Source organism: Sorex araneus, chromosome X (assembly GCF_027595985.1).
Source record: "Sorex araneus isolate mSorAra2 chromosome X, mSorAra2.pri, whole genome shotgun sequence".
NCBI lineage: Eukaryota > Metazoa > Chordata > Mammalia > Eulipotyphla > Soricidae > Sorex > Sorex araneus.
Window position 1 is genome coordinate 222,079,682 of NC_073313.1, and position 19,692 is coordinate 222,099,373.

At 35.2% G+C, this 19,692-nt stretch overlaps 1 protein-coding gene across 1 annotated transcript in view; it reads right to left on the bottom strand.

The window, feature by feature from the left end:
* The window catches only part of COL5A2 (collagen type V alpha 2 chain), a 142,260-nt gene that overhangs the window by 28,111 nt on the left and 94,457 nt on the right, over positions 1 to 19,692 (bottom strand). Inside the window, exons 19-36 of the mRNA XM_055121254.1 lie at positions 17,515 to 17,568; positions 15,294 to 15,392; positions 14,995 to 15,039; positions 14,803 to 14,901; positions 13,574 to 13,627; positions 12,880 to 12,987; positions 11,600 to 11,653; positions 10,645 to 10,743; positions 7,968 to 8,021; positions 7,139 to 7,237; positions 6,964 to 7,017; positions 6,818 to 6,871; positions 5,833 to 5,886; positions 4,712 to 4,765; positions 2,856 to 2,900; positions 2,463 to 2,561; positions 851 to 958; positions 447 to 500 (exon numbers count right to left, since the gene is read on the bottom strand). Coding sequence (XP_054977229.1) covers positions 447 to 500; positions 851 to 958; positions 2,463 to 2,561; positions 2,856 to 2,900; positions 4,712 to 4,765; positions 5,833 to 5,886; positions 6,818 to 6,871; positions 6,964 to 7,017; positions 7,139 to 7,237; positions 7,968 to 8,021; positions 10,645 to 10,743; positions 11,600 to 11,653; positions 12,880 to 12,987; positions 13,574 to 13,627; positions 14,803 to 14,901; positions 14,995 to 15,039; positions 15,294 to 15,392; positions 17,515 to 17,568 — 1,287 coding nt within the window. The remainder of the gene's footprint in view (positions 1 to 446; positions 501 to 850; positions 959 to 2,462; positions 2,562 to 2,855; positions 2,901 to 4,711; positions 4,766 to 5,832; positions 5,887 to 6,817; positions 6,872 to 6,963; positions 7,018 to 7,138; positions 7,238 to 7,967; positions 8,022 to 10,644; positions 10,744 to 11,599; positions 11,654 to 12,879; positions 12,988 to 13,573; positions 13,628 to 14,802; positions 14,902 to 14,994; positions 15,040 to 15,293; positions 15,393 to 17,514; positions 17,569 to 19,692) is intronic.

Consider the following 19,692-nt stretch of genomic DNA (forward strand, 5'->3'; position numbering starts at 1 on the left):
AATCTAGTTTATTGATTATACTTATCGCCATTTTGACTACTCTACAGAACTTTGCTTGACTGCATTAAAATAAAATCTAGACACTTATTGGATAAGTTATTTCATGTAAATAAATACCACTAATGAAATAAACAAATGAAAAGATAATGCGTTTAAAGCACTTTGCTTAAAACACTTATTGCTTATAACACTTATCTCATATGAGCAATAAATATGTGCTTTATTTCATTCTCTTCAACAGCTACTTTGCATTTTTGCTTGCTCTAATTCAAAGTAAGCAAAATAAGTATCGATGGCTAATCAAAATTGAATACCAAGCTTCATAGATTCCAAATTGTGACCACAGTTGAAAAATCATAAACTATTTTGGAAAGTTCAGACGAACTCACAAGACAAAGATAATAGTGATTTTTAGCCAAAATGAGTAAAGAAAGAATTCCACTTACCCTTGCTCCATCATTTCCAGCCGTGCCTTCAGCGCCTTTCTCTCCTAAACCGCCCTAGGAAAACACACAAAATACAATTTCTCACAGAAGTAACTTTTTTCAAATCACATAGACACATCAAGACCTATAACCCCCTAGAGCTATAATGAAATTAGGCGTTCTGAATTTCTCCCATTAAAGTCAGAGGAAAAATGAGCACCCACTCAAGAAAAAGTATAAGCTTGACAGTTTTATTCTCCTTATTTTTACCACATCATAAAGAACTTGATACAATTACAGAACATTTGGAGAGAATTTCAAGAAAAAGAGCATAAATGGCACGTCAATTTTAGAGGTGATAGTGTACTCAAGAGACTGTTATTAGTAGAAAGTCCAAATAAATGAAGTAAAAATATCATACTTACTCTGTCACCCTTGGGACCAGGAGTTCCTGCAATTCCTCTTTCTCCCGGCATACCTTGAAGACCTGGTGGGCCAGTATCTCCAGGGGTTCCAGTTGGTCCTGGATTGCCCTAAAATATGCCAATAAGTGACCTCACTTGTAAATTTATATTAAACTACATGGATTTTTCTATTCTCATATGTCACAAATACTTGAACCTCAGTTGCTTCTTTTTGCTCAACCTAGTGATTACATATTTGTTGTTTGGAAAAATTATCTCAATTTCATTTTTTGAATGAAAATAATCAGGACTTGCTATTTTTGTTGTTAATTTATGTTTCCAACTTTTCTCTGGGAAAATTGAACACCCACTCAAGAAAAAAACTATGTTAGACCACTTTATTTTCTTTATTTTTTCCCACATAACAAGGACTTTAGTAATTAAAATTATAGAACATTTAGAGATAATTTAATTTTCTCTAAAGATATGATATAAAGTTGATGAATGATGTTCATTCAGTGAGTAAACAAAATAGATCTTACATAATCACTCTAGACCTTTATAAGGGATATAATGTTTTATGGCACAAAATTTCAATTTTTGGTACTGAAGTTGACTACATTGTCTTCTATAAGTCTTATAATAGCACTCAAAAGAAAACAGTGCTGGTTTTTGCTTTATAATACACCATAATATCAGATTTCAAAAACCACATACTTACATATACTTAACCAATAGAGCTATAGAAATTGAGACAAGGAAAACAGAGCAAATGATTTTCAAATATCTACTAATAAATTATGCGAGTTTCTGTGTCTTGCCTCTGATTGTCAATGGAAGTCATCAATACAATTCACCAAGTAGAAATTAGATATGGGTTTATATATAAGAATATATCACTCTCTTGGGAGACCAACACCCAAGAACTGTAGAAATAAGTACCAGGAGGTTGACTCCATGGCTTCGAGGCTGGCCTCACGTTCTGGGGAAAGGTCAACTCAGAGAAGCGATCACCAACTACATTGTAGTAGAAGGCCATGTGGGGGAAGGGAGTTGCGGGGGCTGAATGAGGGCTAGAGACTGAGCACAGCGGCCACTCAACACCTTTATTGCAAACCACAACAGCTAATTAGAGAGAGAGAACAGAAGGGAATGCCTTGCCACAGTGGCAGGGTGGGGTGGGGGGGAGATGGGATTGGGGAGGGTGGGAGGGACGCTGGGTTTACGGGTGGTGGAGAATGGGCACTGGTGAAGGGATGGGTTCCCGAACTTTGTATGAGGGAAGTATAAGCACAAAAGTATATAAATCTGTAACTGTACCCTCATGGTGATTCTCTAATTAAAAATAAATAAATTAAAAAAAAAATAAATAAAATACCAGAAATCCAAAACATCAAAAAAAAAAAAAGAATATATCACTCTATATCCTAGTTCATAAATACCAATGGAGAAGACTTTTTTTTCACTTGACTCTAGTGCCAATGAAGAAAATCAATCCGTCCTCAATAAATATTTATTTAAGAAGAAAATTATATAACATAATTATCTTGAAAAATTTACTCTATTATTACCATCAAATATTCATTAATAAGGAATTTTACATTGAAAACTTAAAGTTCCCTATAATACGTACTTTGGGACCATCAGGACCATGTCCTCCAGCCATTCCCTTCTCACCAGGGAGTCCAGTTATTCCTGGCTCTCCTCTTTCTCCTGGATTTCCTCGTTCTCCCTAGGGCAATGAAATATTCAATAATCTCAGCATTTTATTTAAAATATGGGTTAAAAACATTTCTGAAAACTGTAAAATAGCTTCTTATCTAGACAGATGAAGAAATGAGCATATATTAAGTTAGCATCTCAAAATGTGCTAGAAAAATACTAGTTTCATTACACAAAATATCTCTCAAAGATTGAATTTTATCAAGCACAGAATTTTAACACTTAAAGCCCAATTTAGATTTTAAAATTTTTTTTTAACGTGAAGCTGATGCAAATTGATTTGTATAAGGAATTAACTACTTACTCTAGGTCCTAATGGGCCAACTGCACCAGGATCTCCAGGAACCCCCTATAAAATATTTTTTTAAGTAAAGGAAAACATTTGAGTTAAATTTTATTTACTTTACTAAATAAGTTATTAGAAATATCTCCATACCATAAATTAATTATAATGTACTAGATTGGATAAAAGAGATTTTCCCCCAAAGATGATACACTTGATATAAACCAAGTACTTGATTTTTGGCAATGAGAACACGCAAAATAATGACAGTGAATTACATTCTCTAAAGGTAAGAAACTGTATGTTAAATGCTTTTTATTTTCTAATGGAAGTATAAATGAAGGAGAGTAAAATAAAGCCAATAAAAATTGATAAAGTAACAAAAGCAATTCAATTCATCTTAGCAAGTGTTTCAACATTTTACCCCAAAAGAAACTATGAGTTACAACTAGATCACATTATTCTTAACTAAAAGGAATTTGTTCTTTCAAAACTTCTCCATTTGATTGAGATAATAATAACAATATCAAGTAGCCCTGCAGTCTTACTTCTTTGAATTTATTGTCTTCATTGTGACACAATTCTATTAAAACTCAGTGCTGATAGAATCACTCTCTACTAGCTTCCATTTCTCTAAAAATAAGACTTAGACTAGTAGAAACATAATCTGAAATTTACAGCATTCACTAATATTTTTATACTACAAATTTATACTCCATATTGCTGAATTACCAATCTATTTGACACTACTTTAATTTTCAGCAAGATTCAATTATCAGCAAGAGTTGCACCTGCTATTTTAATTCCTAGAGTATTTTCTTACTCTCTTTTCTTGTATTTGCCATCATTTGTCCTTCAAATCTCATAAGAGATGTTACTTTGCCAAATAAAATTTTCCTAACTGTCAAATTCTTAGTTAAACAGCATCTATTACATTTTCATACCTACAATATGACACCCTTCATATCATTTAAGCCATACTATTATTTTAATGGTCTTCTATACTATTTTCTATTACAAAAGAGCAAAGTCCAGGTCTATCCTGATCAACTAGTTAAGATCAAAGCTTAGTTGAGTTAAGCACAGAGTATTCACCAGTATTTGTTGAATAGTTAGGGATTTTTCTTTCATAGGAGAGGGAGGAAGATTGGGATTGTTCAGGGACTTACTACTGGTGTTCCTGGGCTATCATAGGCAGTCAGGATTCAAACACATGCAAGGCAAGTACATTAACCCGTACATTAACCTGTGTATTATCTCTCTAATCTCTGAATGGTTAAATTAATAAATGAAATTGCTCAGAGAAAATTTATCTAATCAAATCTATATGCTAATAGAATGAGTTGGCAGAGCCTGGCAAGCTACCCTGCCATATTGGATATGCCAAAAACAGTAGCAGTAAGTCTCACAATGAGAGACGTTGCTGGTGCCTGCTCGAACAAATCGATGAGCAATGGGATGACAGTGACAGAGACAATAGAATGAGAGAAGCTTAATGAAACATAATATTTGTTCACAGTTACACAATAAAACCTAGTAAAACCCTCTAGTTACAGTAAATATAGTAAATGATAAAGAATACAAGCTTGTGAAGCAATAACCAGGATTCAAATCATATAAGCTGTTTGACTTAGGAGAAAATACCTAACACATGTATTCCTCACTGTCCTTATCTATAAAAGGCATACTAACAATATCAAGAACAAAGAGTTGTTATGGGGCTTAAATCCATGTACATATTTATAGATGGATATATATATATATATGTTTGTTTAAAGATACTGATGTCTACATTTAGATTACATAGTCTCACTATAACAAGTGACACTATGAATCAGTAATTTTTATATTGCTATTCTTATTAAATCAAAACTTACTTGATCACCTGGTTTTCCTCCTTCCCCTGGAGGCCCTGGAGGACCAGGAAGTCCCTTCAAACAAAGGTAAGAAAATAAATTTGACTGTGAGTGTGTGAAAGGTTAATAGACCACCAGTGTTAACAGTTGACTAGATAATTCATGAAGTATCTGTCTTTGAAACAGAAGAGGTTTTCTAAAACAAACAAACAAACAAAAAAGCTAAAATGAACAACTACCATAACTACTCAACTTATTGGCTAACATTTTAATTCATATAACTTTTAACAGCAAATATAAGGATACAACTGAATTTTCAAATATAATAGATTTTTACAACCTAGATTCTTTATATTTCTAGTTTTTATGACTGCAAGAAAAATATTTTGGTCTGCTAGAATATTATTGAAAGCCAGTCCTCAAAGGCATTTTTGGCCAAAGTATGATTATGTTGTTAAATAATTTGCCACATAAAAATACTTAACATATAATAAATATGTGCAACAAAAATATTTAGATAAATGCCAGTAAAATTAATAAGCTTTAAAATAGTTTAATAAACTTTACTAGGATATAAGAACATATTCTACTTACTAACTTGTTAATAATTATAGTTTTTGATCAATAAAATGAGGCACATTCAGTGCCACATCCAGGAGCTACTTCTGTGGGTACCTGGTAGTCCACGCAGTGTGGCAGTGTGAAACCAGAAGCTGTCATAAGCTGAGCGTGCACTACAGCCCTTTGGGCCATCTCCCTAGCCCTGATTAATTTTTCAAGGGAAATTCTGTCTTTTCTCTTTGAATAAAACTATGTAATTTACCCACGTATCTATCCTCTAAAGATACTTTTCCAAAATTGAAGCATTTCACATCACTTGGCCTTATTTTCTATTTAAAATAATTTTTATTCTGACTGTTGAGCCACACCTGGAGGGACTCATGGCTTACTTCTGGCTCTGCACTAAAAGATCATTCCTGGTAGGGCTCCAGGGGATCGTCTGTGGTGTTTGGGATGAAACACGGGTCAGCCACATGCAAGGCAAGCAGCCTACCTAAGGCACTAACTCCCCGGGCCTTCTCTATCTTTTAACGGCATTTTAGTTCATAGACGAAGAAATGGAAAACAGAATCATTTCATACCTGAAATCCAGTAGGGCCTGGAGGTCCTTGTTCTCCTCTCTCTCCAGCAAGACCCTAGATCATGAAGGAAAGAAAATCATGTCTAGAAGCAAATCTTTCCATCTGCTGTTGTATTACGTGACTCACAAGAGTAGTATTCCTTGTATTTCTTACAATTACACATTTTCCTTCAGCAAGATTTTAAAAAAGAACAACTAATATTAAAAGTTATCTAATGATACTGTTTAAAGTCCCCTTTGGTGTTGTAATTTTCTAAAGTCAGTAAAGAAACTAATAATGTATGTTTATATTATGACTTCAACCACAGAATTCTAGAGCCAACCATAAAATGATGGGGATACTGGGTAACTTGGACACAGAAAAATTGTTAATTTTTACAGACCTAATGCAAAAAGATTATTTTTCTCACAGCAATTTAGTCTGTCATAAAAATTGTTAATCAAGTTCCAAAAGTAGAATGAATAGAGATAACATTTTAGAAAGATGTTTAAATTCCCATATCACAAAATAAATAACAAACTTAAAACATTTCTAATATAAACTAAATTTTAAAATGCTAATATATTTTATATTATTACTTATTTGAATTATATAATATTATTTATTTGAATCAAAAATAGCAGCTTAAACATATTTCTATAGAATACATCATTGGAAACAAGTATAATTCAGGTTTATATGTTAAGTATAGCCTAAGGTAATTAACAAACACTATTTTCCTCATTTGGCATACTCTTTAAAAATTACACATAAAGATAATGAAGTAGCTCTTGTGATCAGTATTTAATAGAGGTTGAAAATGAAAAGGCTAGAATTCTATTTTTGAAAATGAACAGCACAAGAATTAAAAGAAAAATATATAACTGAAACTCTTTAATCCTGAACTTTCTTATCTATTTCCCCTAAAAGGGATTTATAAGTAAAATCCTGGGTAAACATCATTGAAAAATGTGATGTGACATATTTTCCCTAAGTTATCACATACCGGGGGACCCACAGGACCAGAGGGACCAACTTCACCATCTTTTCCGGGAGCTCCCTAGAATCACACAGAGATAATTGATGGTATGAGACCATAAGAATTGAAATAAATTCATATATTTTTTTTAATTTTTAAAAGGAAATGATTACCCTTTGCCCAGGAACACCAGCATTTCCTGCTTCTCCAGGCTTTCCAGGATCACCCTAAAAAGTAAACAGAAGTGACATAAAAGTTCCAATTCTAAGAATATGTATTCTCCAAGTGAGGATTCAAATGAAGTGGAAAATAAGTAAAAAATGAATAAACGATATGCACTGTACTCACACTGCTTCCTTTGGGGCCTGGAAGACCCATACTCCCAGGCTGCCCTCTGATTCCAATGGAGCCTGGGGGACCTGGCCGTCCGTCCTCCCCCGGAGCACCCTACAAGATTGCAGACACAACACAACACAGATTTGATGCAAGTTCTCGAAAATCCCTGCATTGCATAAACTGTTCCTTGTTTTTGCTTCTGATAAAAAGCACATCATTTTCAAATTGTTTTATATTTTTATGTTAGTAAACCAAAATATTTGAGTGTTTTAAAAAAACCTGTCTGGGCATTTCAAGTATTTGGAAGAGAGATCATATTTTATATTCAACTCTTATCTTTGTGTCTCTCAACACTCTCATTTTAATAGGGGAAATACTTCTCCCTCCTTCAACTTACCTTGTTTTGTGTTAATTTTAACTTGAGACTTTTATATTACAGTTTCAGTAGAAAGGAAAGGGCCAGAATATTTAAGCTGTCAAAATTCATACCTTTTTATCACTTACACATGTAAAGTTTAAATCCAGACATAAGAAAATAATGATATTACTAGTAAACTAGTACTGATAATGATATTGCTAATTTGGATGCACTACATCATCTCAACTTTTTCACTGTTATGAGGAAAGCAATTTTCATCTTAAAAATTTAAAGTCAATTAAATATTATCGATGTGGGTGAATCTGAACATATGTATATTCTAAAAATTCGCTTCAGGAGCATTTTAAAAATGTTAATATGATCAGCAGCTACATGATCAAAAACATTCACATTTTAAGAAGACTTTATCAATTAGTTGCATTACCTATTGAGAAATTTTCAAATTTTATTTAAATAACTTACCAAAGGCCCAAGTTTTCCTTCTGGACCTTGAATACCAGGATTTCCTGTCAGACCCTGAAAATCAAAGAAAACTGTCAGTCTATCCTTAATCTAAAATCAAAGATTTTTTTAAAGAGTTAAAAAATAGCATTGCATTAAAGAAATTCATTGCAACTTCGCAAAGGACATTCTAAGTGACTTTCGGCTCCTGTAGACAGACTCACAGGACCAGTATGGGCCTCATCCATCCTGGCATCAGAGCAGACTACACAGCTGCCACCAGGGAACATCAAGGGACCTATTCACTGGGATAAATCTCAGCACAGTCACTAAGCAGCAGTCTCTAAGCCTCCCATCATGAACAGGCCACATATGAAAGAAAACATCCAGTAATATATGAACCACAATAGCTAACTTAGAAACCTTTCAACATCAATACTCCTTCCTGTACCTCAGACACACATTCATATAGATATGGTTCCAGCTACTGAAGTTGAATTATTACATATGCAAATCACTCTAAATTCAGAAAACCCAGAGCTAAGCTTCCCACCATGTTTTCATGCACTTATGGTTCTCCGAACCTACATGCAGCGTATTTTCAGGGGTCATTTTCACTTTGGGCAATGCTGATTAGTCAAACAGCTGGAATTCCGTTTTTATCAAATGTCTAAAGATGTACATCTAAGTAAAGAAGAACTCAATGCCAGTTTCTCATGTAGAAGAATGATAATGATGATCTTTTACTCATACATTTAATAATGAATCCAAAATAAAGAACCTTCATGAGGGTGAAATGTATCTTTCCAGCCACAACTCTTTCCTCTTTAAGAAACAATGTTAAAATCAGAATAAGGGTAATTCCATAATTCAAATAAATTTTCAAGGGACATTTTATTAAAGTGAGATTTATCTCTCCACCTAAGTCAAACACATTATTCATAAATCTAATAAATTATAGAAAGTATTTCATATTGATATTATTTGGGAAAATGTATTTATATATATATTTCTTTGAGAAAGGTATAGTTGAAGATATGTGATTTTAGTGTCTGATTAAACAAATAAGTATTTAGAAAATAATGATTACAGTCAAAATCATAAAAATCCAGATGATCCAAGTTAAGCTAAAATTTAAAAATATATATTTAATGTAGCCCACTCCACCGCACCCGCCACTCCAGTATGACTGAGGAGGACAAGGGAGCTGCTTTGGACACCAGCAACCCACTGAACAACCTGCAGTATGTGATTTGACCATTTCCGCCAGGCCGCCCGTGCGGGGGCCCGGCGTTTCTCTTTTTTTTAATCTCTCTCCCTCTCTCTCAACCTCTCCTGGGCACAGCACAACCTCCACCCCACTTCTCTGAGCACAAAATGGAGACACACACCCAAATGCGCGGCGCAGCTGGCGGGAGATCGAGGGCGGGGAAGTACCGGTCTCCGCCCACCTCGGACACTTTCCCACTTCCGCCCGTGCGGGGGGCCCGGTATTTCTCTAGGTTTTCCCATCTTATAAGCACCATAAAAGGGTAAAAGATTGTAGCGATAGAATTTCAGGCAGAATTTTCCCTGGACTTTATACAGAAACCCAAAAGCGCGGGGCCACTGCCATGGCCGCGCGACCTAATGTCATCTAATCATCAGCAATATGAAATGGTTCCTTTTTAGCGGGTCGGACTTTGGTGGGAAACCCTAACAAGAATAGTAAGTTTTTTGTTGAAATATTGAAGGCAACCAAAATGGTAGCCATCTCTCTAGATTGAACTAAGCCATATCCCCACGCCAGCTGAGAAGAAATATCCTTCTTTCTTGGGAAGAAACACGGTGTGGCGTTAACCATAGTATGATGTCCATTAAGTTGACACGGACCTGGTGGCATGGGAATGGGATACAAGGGAATAAAGTATTATGTACATGGAACAGCGGGACACTGGTGGAATCTCGAGTCGGGGCCGATACTAGCACACTACTTTTGGTTCCAGAAACTGCAGACTTTCTACCAGACTATCAACTAAGCCAGAGCCCCACGCCGGCTGATGACAGGAAATAACCATCTTTTCCGTTTTTTTTTCCTTTGTCAGGCAGCGTGGTGAATACTAAACAGGCGTGAACTCGGTGGCGCGGGACGAGGGGGGAAAAAAATAGAAAAGTTATGTAACAAACAACGGGACTTAATATCTTTACATTCTCAGCAATGGAGAACTATCAAATGATTCCTTGACAATAGGACTGTCTTTTTCCTTTTGGCGGGAAACCCCAGCAACAATAGCGAGTTATGTGTTGAAACATAGAATGTAATCAAGATAAAGCGTAAACGAAATGAAACTTATCAATTACAAGGGCGGGGATGGGGAGGGGGCAGGAGGGGGCGGGAGGTATACTGGGGTGGTTGGTGATAGAAGATGGGCACTGGTGAAGGGAAGGGTGTTTGAGTATTGTATAATTGACATAATCCTGAGAACTATGTAATCCTCCACATGGTGATTCAATAAAATTAAAAATATATATATATTCAATGTATGTATTTATTCCTCAATAGCATTTTTTTCTAGACTAATATAGTGACTAAATCATTGTGTTCATTTCTTTTAGCAGGGAGCAGAAAGGTGCCAGCCATCAAATACAAACCAGGATTTCATAAATGCTCTACCATGGGGCATTTCCCTCAGCTCAGCTACAAGCACTGTGTTCTTACCCGAGCACCTGGAAGTCCAGGTTCCCCTGGGCGTCCTGGATCACCTTGACCTCCTTTAGGTCCTGACGAACCTACAGGACCCCTCTCTCCTTGAGCCCCCTGTTTCAAAACAAAGTAGAAAATGTCAGAAAGAAAAAATATCTTGCACAGAAAACAAAAACAAACAAGAAGATATAATTTATCTTTTTGATTTATGAAAAAAGGTGCAAGTATTATACGTATTGTATACGCATATTTTTTCAAAATAGTTTCCAGGATTCTTTTGCCAAGAATATCACCATGTTGGTCTAATTAGGAGTCCTTGTGAAAAGTGGATTTTCTCCATTAACAAATGAAAGTCAGTCATTCCTCTGTAGACCAATTTTGAAAGGGAAAAGGAGAGGGGAGGGATGAGGAGGGAAGAAAAAGGAAATGAAGGGGAAAGGAGATGAGAGGAGGGGAGGACAAGGGAGGGGAAAGGGAAAGGAGAAGGGGGGAGGATGTGAGGAGAGGAGGTGAGGGAGAAGGAGAGGAGGGGAGTGAGAAAGAGAGGGGAGAGGGGGCAGGGAAGGGGAGGTGAAAGGGAAAGAAAGGAGAAATCAGTTTCCAAACAGGAGAAAGGGAAGGAAAAGAGAAAGGAAGTGGGAGGGGAAGGGAAGGAAAGGAGGAGAAAGAAGAAAAGAAGGGGGAAAGGAGATGAAAAAGAAAGGAAAGGGAAAGGTCTCTGAACTTTTCTTAGAAATGTCGATAAAGTTTGAAAACAAGTTTCACACATATCCAGCCTTTATCCTTCTCCCCAAGGCTGCTCTTTGTATAAACGCATATTGCACAATAGAGACTTGGTTTTAGGTCTGTCATCTATGTTTATCTTTGTTCTAGACAAGGACCTGTGTGGGCCACAGCGGACAGTATACTGAACAGTGATATCTTTTGGATCACCACCTAAAGACTGTGAACATTGATGGGATGACCTCACCTTTGGTCCAGGTAAACCATCTGAACCTGGAAAACCACGATTGCCAGGAGAACCCTAAAAATAATCAAAATGGCAGCTTTAATTATTTTTGTGTTTTCAATAATATATACTTTCAATTTTGAGTATTATATGTTTATGAGCTGTGATCACATTAATAATGCAACTGATATGTATAAGAAAAATAGACATGTTGTACAGAAGAAAATTGAAGACTAAATTCTAAGCTAAATTATTTTTAAAATCAAGAAATATTCTAAAAATTCAGTGTAAAGATAAACAGAAAGATTCTGTTATCTATAGAGGAAAAAAAAACAGAAACCTGATACCATCAACAATGCAGGGTAATAAACTCCCCCATACACACAAGGGCCATTGGATGTTTCTATCACTTGCAGGCCATAAAATACAGGCAAAAAGGTCACAGAATGTCCAGAAGTATACCTATCTGTTCCATCGTGTACCAGGGTCAGACAGCATGAATTTTCTCAGCCCTTATATGGCCTGCAAGCCAGACATTATCTACCCCCACTAAAAGCAACCAAACTATGAATAATAAAATGCAGTAGCACTGACTTGTGTGTGAACACTCTGCTTTCTCTGAAGTGTCATGCATATCTCTGGTTTGAATGTTGTCCCTTTCATACGAGTTTTACTCTTTCCCACCTTTATACATGGCAACTTCTGATCTTGAAAATCACCAGTCCCTTACTATCCTTCTGTCTTCATACTTGCTGTTTACTCTGCTCAAAGTATTCTTTCTTCCAAGTAATCTTTCTGGCTCATCCTTATCAATTGACTCACCTAATGTCAATTTTTTCAAGGAATCCTACTTCCTAGTGACTTAAATGCCATACCACTGTTATATACTCTATTTTTCTACATTAAAATGTTTAATAAGTGAATGGACATGTGTTAAACTACATAACTACACATTTATCTTCTGTCCTGGTTATTGCATCACTCCCTGATACGATAAATGGTGGTTTACAAGCCCTCCTCACATGAAGGTCGGTTTCACAGCATTTCTTGTTCAGAGAGGTATCGCAAACATCAGTGTATCAGACTTGCATAAAGTCAGTGTTTAATCAATATTTGGTGAATGAACAAATGTACTGCAATTAGAAAACTGACACCTTTAATTCACCATTAACTATACTCAACTGTGCAATGCACCTGTCAGCATTTCTCTAAGATGTTCTAATTTTTCTTATTACTCTTAAGTTTACTCACATACATTCCTACATTTTATTATTCAACTTATTTTATTATTCAAACTTTACCCGTTCTCCCACTGGGCCCGGAGGGCCAACTGTTCCAGGATCACCTCGGGGACCTCTTTTGCCTTCTTCACCAGGTGGGCCTATTGGACCCTGAGTACCATGTGGTCCCTATTGAAAATAGAAAATTAGCTTCTAGAAAATGCTCATTCATAAATGAGTTATAGTAAATAGCCATTTAATGAGGTCAATCACAAGTTGGGGTAGGAGTTAGGTCATACCATTGATGCTAAGGTCTTACCCTTAGCTCTGTGCTCAGGAATCACTCCTGGTGCTGCTTGGAGGACCATACATGGTGTTAAGGATCAAATCAGGGTTAACCATGTGCAAAACAAGTGCTTTCATCCTTATACAAGTGCTTCAACACTTGTTATTTCTCTCTGATTTGGCGATCACAAGTTTTAAGCACTGTTAAACTACGTCCATTAAACCATTACATATTTTGACTTAAAAATTTATTTTATGGTAATAATTTTTATTACCATCTCTTATTATTTCAAAAATAAAGGGGTTCAGAGATATTGTACAGCAGGTAGGTGACTGCCTTGCACATAGACGACATGGGTTCAATCCCTTGTACCCCATCTGCGTCCATCCAAGTTCTGTCAGAAGTGATCCCTGAGTCAAGCCAGGAATAAGCCCTGATCATAGCCCAGGTTAGCCCCAAAATAAAACAGCAACAAAAGTGAATTCTTACTGGTTCCCCTTTTGGGCCAGCTTCTCCTTTGAAACCTGGAACTCCTGGATCACCCTAAAATAAAAATGTAAATCATTGTAAGAACCAAGACATTTCATCAGTCTAACCTGCTTCAAATAATTACATTTGACAAATTTCTACAACTGAGTAAGCTGTATATAACTTGTATTAGGTATACAATAATAATACATATTATAATTTTTAATAGTTTAGAAAACAAGTATTTTATTAAATAAGTGTTATTTTCATTAATTTTCATGAAATTTATTTTTTAAATCTTTTTTCTTGAATACTAAAATACTTAGAATTATTCCAACTTGATTTTAAAATTACAATTAACTATGACAAATTCTACAAATGAATGTCTAAGATTAATTTTTGGAAGTGGATGAATTCACTTAGGATTAAAATCATTTTATATTGATTTTATTTATCAACAATCTTAAATTTAACACATCTTTCTCTTTGGAGCAATCTAAGATTCTAAGATTTTGTGTACATATCTTTAAATATTAATTATAGTATAAGTTGTGGTAACCTTTATATCTAAACTGAGAACAAGATGAAAACAGATGTGAAATACCAGTAGCACTCATGCTTTACAAACTCTGTCACCATAATTTTAAAGGCCTTGTCATTATAACAAATTACCTTGAACAAGAAACCAATATATTTGTTTCAAGTAGTACTTGGGAAAAAAATGTTTAATATTTAAATATCAAGCTTAAAAAAAAGTACAACTTTTTATGTTTGTTTCATATAGATTCATTGTGTTTTTCTAGTATATTATTTTTATAAAATATGAACTCTGAAAATGAACAACATGTTGGAATCACTTGATGATTGCTTCTAAAGAAATTGTTGTTGAACCCACATTAAGCCAGATAATCATTATAAATCCCTATTAGAATTCCACATTTCCCCCAAATATGTTGGAAGGTAGTTCCATAATGCTTATTATTCAATTAATCAAAAAATTCTATGAGATGAACTATAAAGTAATGACCTTATTTTAAATTAAAATTCTAATTGTTTAACACAAAAATTTCCTACTTTTGAATGTCCAAATTATACATTTGGCTTTTACTTGACAAAGATTCCTATCTCTACTCACTTTATGCAGGTGAGTCCCACTATCTGTCTCTTAATACGTGTCTTGCTACATATTATTTCTGTTTGGAATCTTATTCACTTTATAATAATGGATGAGTTCTTCTAAATCATATTACCGGTTGCCCTCGAATTCCTGGAGGTCCAGTACTACCCTGAGGTCCTGGAGATCCAGGAGGTCCTGACAAACCTGGAGGACCAGAGGTACCTGGAGAGCCCTGCAGACAAAGAAAGTGACATTATGAGCAGAGACCTACATAGCAGTCGACGGGTAATGTCCAAAGGCTCCGTGTATGTAGCTAGGTACTCACTGTGGGGCCTTTAGCACCAGGAGTTCCATCAGTTCCCACTGTGCCCTAAAACATACATGAAAAGTTTATGACACATTAATCTATGTATAAAGTAGTGTAGAATTGAAATAAAAACCCAACTCTCATTAAATCAGTCATAGGACTGTTTTCCATAAAATAGATAAAATGTAAAGAATAAATGAAATATGAGCAATCACTCAGAGGTAAAGAGAGCATATTAAAATAAGTTTCCTTTGTTCTGATGTTACAAAGCATATCCAAGCTTCTTTATTTGGTTACTAAATATGCTCAGAACTTACAGGAAGACCTTGAGAACCAACTGGGCCCGGTGGCCCAGTTTCTCCCCTTTGACCCTGGGGACCTTCAGGGCCTCGTGCCCCAGTGGGACCTGCTTCTCCCTAAAGAGTATAAAGAAGAAGGTTAACTTAGGATAAATCTAAATGCGGTTTGGTTCAGACTAGGTTGCTTATTTGAAGGTCTGTATATCAGACTCAAATACTTAAATGGGTCAAGAACAATAATGATTTACTACTTCTTGGCTTCTATTCCCAAAACACAAAAACATTAATCTTGAAGGATATATGCACATCTGTATTCATCGATAAAGTTAGTACAAGAGCCAAGATATAAAAACGACCCAAATAGCCAAATACAAGGGAATGAATCAATGAAATGGAATACTCTAGAAATAATAAAATAATGCAATTTACAGCAACATAGAACTGAAGAACAGCAAGCTGAATGAAGTCAGTTAACAAGGAAAAGGACAGATACAGAATGACCTCTCATATGTGGGATATAAAGATATACAGCAAGGTAGCAACAAAGTTCCAAAAGCAACATAATCAGAGAACTGATCAACTGAACTGAGTTAGTGGGGGAGGGACTTATTGGGAGGAAGGGCTATTGGGGCCTTTGTGGGAAGGTGATGGATACACTGATGATTGGTGTTGTGCTATAATTATGTGATAAATCATTACTAATAGTTATAAATCATAGAATATCAATCAACAAAATTAATTTTTTAGAGAACATTAAGATACCAAAAAGATATGTTAACACGCTTGAGAAAGGATTCTCCCCACCCTACTACCACTATCAGGAGTATGATGCCCACAATACTAAGTAAAGTACCCAAGATAACCTGGTAACTACATTAGTTCAACCAGTTAAGTGGCAATAGGATTAAGGTTTCAAGCAACAGGTTGTTTATGAAGGGAAGCACAAGAGATCTTTCACACCTCATTTCACTCTAAGTTTTCAGAGAAAGAAAGGTGGAAGGGTTGGTGAATTAATTTAGGGCATCATTTTGATACAGCCTCACCACTGTGTCAGATTAAAGATAGCATTAGTGAGCCTGAAGAATAATTTACTAAATGACTCACATTTAAAAAGAAGTATTTAAAATGTTAGCTATAGAACTTAGTGTTTTTCTATCTGGTTATTTGTTTGTCTTGAAGTCCAGATCCAAATGAAAATAACACTAATATTTATGGACAAATCAGGAACTACGATTTATACAATTAAATCAGCCAAAGGTTTATGTAGATTCTGTGATTTGATATTCTATGAGAGAAAAAGATTTACCTCAGGGTAACTTCTCATGACCACAATCACTTTTTTAGCAGCAGAATCGTATGTGGAAATGTTTAAAGTTGGAGAAACTTTTTTCCAAAGAAAAACATTGTGTGTGAGATAATTAAATACATTGATGTTTAAAATGGTTAATGTATATGTTGTTTAAAATTTGGAACTAGTGTTCTAAATTTATTAAGATAGTCTTCATAACTTCCTACTGTAATCCCTGAATTATTATCTAAAGTATTGGATGGAAGAACAAATTGTGAATCACTATAAAAGCAAATAATCCCAGAAGAATACTTTTATCCATTCCCACATGGCTAGCCAAGTAGTTTTCTTGTTCTTCCTTTAATGGTCATATAATTTGGGGTAGGAGAAAGAATCAGGGCCAAGAATGAAAGCCAGCATTGTGTGAGAAAACAGTCATTTGACATCCTCTGATTTATTTTAACCACCTATTGTTTAGAACATTCTGCTCTTTATTACTGACAGGCATTGAATCAAAATACTGAGTTGCAATTTAGGTTAAGCTCAGATTCCTTGCAGCTGTTATGACTGCCTGTTTACAGAATTTTAGTGTAACAGAGTCTTTGATAGTACAACTGTATTATTATAAATACTACTCACAACTATATTGGTAGCAATTTTATGTATTCATTTTCTTTGTTTATTTTTCTCTAAAATAAGAGAGAGTAAAAATATAGACCCTTTTGTTAGAGAAACTTCTAAAAGTAGTTTTCATTTGACATTCATTGTACTTTTCTGTAAAATTTTAGTAGGTCTTTGTACCATATGAAAAATGGAGTTAAGGTATAGAAGTAAAATATATATAAGTAAAATCTGCCTTTTCAGATGAAAAATATTAGTATTAGCCATACATTTAAATATGTAATCAATTAGAGTTGTAGATACATATGTGTGTATGTATTATCATTTTACCTTCATCCCAGGATTTCCTGGAAAGCCAGCGGATCCAGGTATACCAAGCGGCCCCTATTAAAAGAAACCAGAAAAGTTGTCAAACCTTTATTTAATTTTACCTAACTAAGCAATCCCTTGTCCGTGACAAAATTGTGTATTTTGACATAAAATGTACAATAATTCATCACTTACCTTAAAAATCACAAAATAATGGTGCAAGTTTACTATAAAAACCTTCCAACATAGTGCTCAAAGGAATGCACTTTTGTATAAAACATGAAGATTTTTTGTTGGAACATATAAGATTTAGTCAATTACACCCACGATTTCTTGAAACAACTCTTTTTAGCTATGTACTTTTTTGTGTGTTAGCCAAGCTATAAAGAATAACCAGAATAATTAAAAGCAATTTTTTAGCCTAACAACAACTGAATATTCACAACCACCAATAAAAACATTTTATTCAATAACACAAGAGTGGATAAAGAAAAAGTGGTAAACACACAGACACACACACAAAATGGAACAACATTCATTGTATCACTGTCATTCCATTGTTCATCTATTTGCTCAAGTGGGCACCAGTAATGTCTCCATTGTGAGACTTGTTGTTACTGTTTTTGGCATATTGAATACACCACGGGTAGCTTGCCAGGTTCTGCCGTGCAGGTGAGATACTCTTGGTAGCTCGCCGGGCTCTCCGGGAGGGCCGGAGGAATCGAACCCGGGTCAGCCGCATGCAAGGCAAACGTCCTACCCACTGTGCTACTGCTCCATTTTAATAAATCTTAAAAGAAAGCAAATATACTAAAAGAAGTTACTTATGGAACAACATTAAGTTATCAAAAAAGACAGTCTTGATTTTGGGGGGCCAGAGTGATAAAACAGTTGGTAGTGCTAGCCTCACATGGCCAGCCAAGTTCCATCTCCAGCACCCCTTAGGATGTCCAGAGCCCTGCTAGGAATGACCTCAATAGCACAGAGCTAGAAATAATCTTTGAGCACTGTCATGCATGATATGAAAATAAAACATGGAAAAAAAGAAAGACAGAAATATGGATGTGTTCTTACTGGGATTATACAGAGTGAAATGAATCAAGATAAAGACAAGAATATATGATTTCACTACATTGTAGATATAAAAAAACTAATTGATTAACAAACAAAGCAAAAACCTCTTAGACTTAACAACAGATGGTGGTCACCAAAGATGATGGAGTAGGTAGAGCAGTCAGAGGGGACTGATTGGTAGTAGATGGTGATCCTGCATTTAGTGAGGTACATGTGTGATAGATGGGCAGGAGCTGAAGTGAGAACTATACACCTGGTATTTATGTAACATTATAAACAAAGTTTATCTTAAGTTTACAAATGGGTATTTGCTACTATCCTAATTTTATTCATAGAATATGAATGCATAGAATGTAAAACACAAATTTTAAGGAAATAAGTGTAAGAAGAATTCCATTCTATATTAACTTGTTTGTTATTTGAAGAGTAAATTGTTTCATGACTTTGCTATTAATTGAATCCCTCTCAAAATTTACTTTCTTCTCCCTATACTTTGCTTTTTTAATGAGTAAAAATGTAGAAAAAATTCTGTGGGTAAACAAATTGAATTACTATCACTATATTCTAGTTTGGGCATTTATAGAAACAAAAAAAGCTACACATATGACACACACATATATCACATGTTGACTATAGATATGATTCTACATAAAACTTTATTTATGCAACTGACAATATATAACAGGGTTTAAGGGCTTAGTGTATGTGGCCAATCCAGTCCTATGCCCAAAACAATATGGGCCCCCAAGCATTATAAGGGGCAGTCCTGGAATTCCCTGTGGACTGCTGTTTTGGCATGGGTAATTTTCAGCTTTGTCTGAGGAGCCTATGTAGGACCTCATCCTCTGGCTTTAGCATTAAACCCCTAGTGTAATGGCTCTGACTCATCATGGATGGCCCCTGGGACCCCTGCATACTGCTTATGGAGATATCACCACCAAAGAAGAGATTTTCTTATTTGATGCTGTATTATTATAATTTATCTTGTGAAGCCTGATCAAACTTCTGTTTAGAAGGTTACACAGCTCCATCAACTTTTTAGTTAATATCCCCACTAACAACTTTGTGCTCAGTTATGAAAATTTTCTTATAAAAACATGACTATGGAGGAGAGTCAGAGCAATA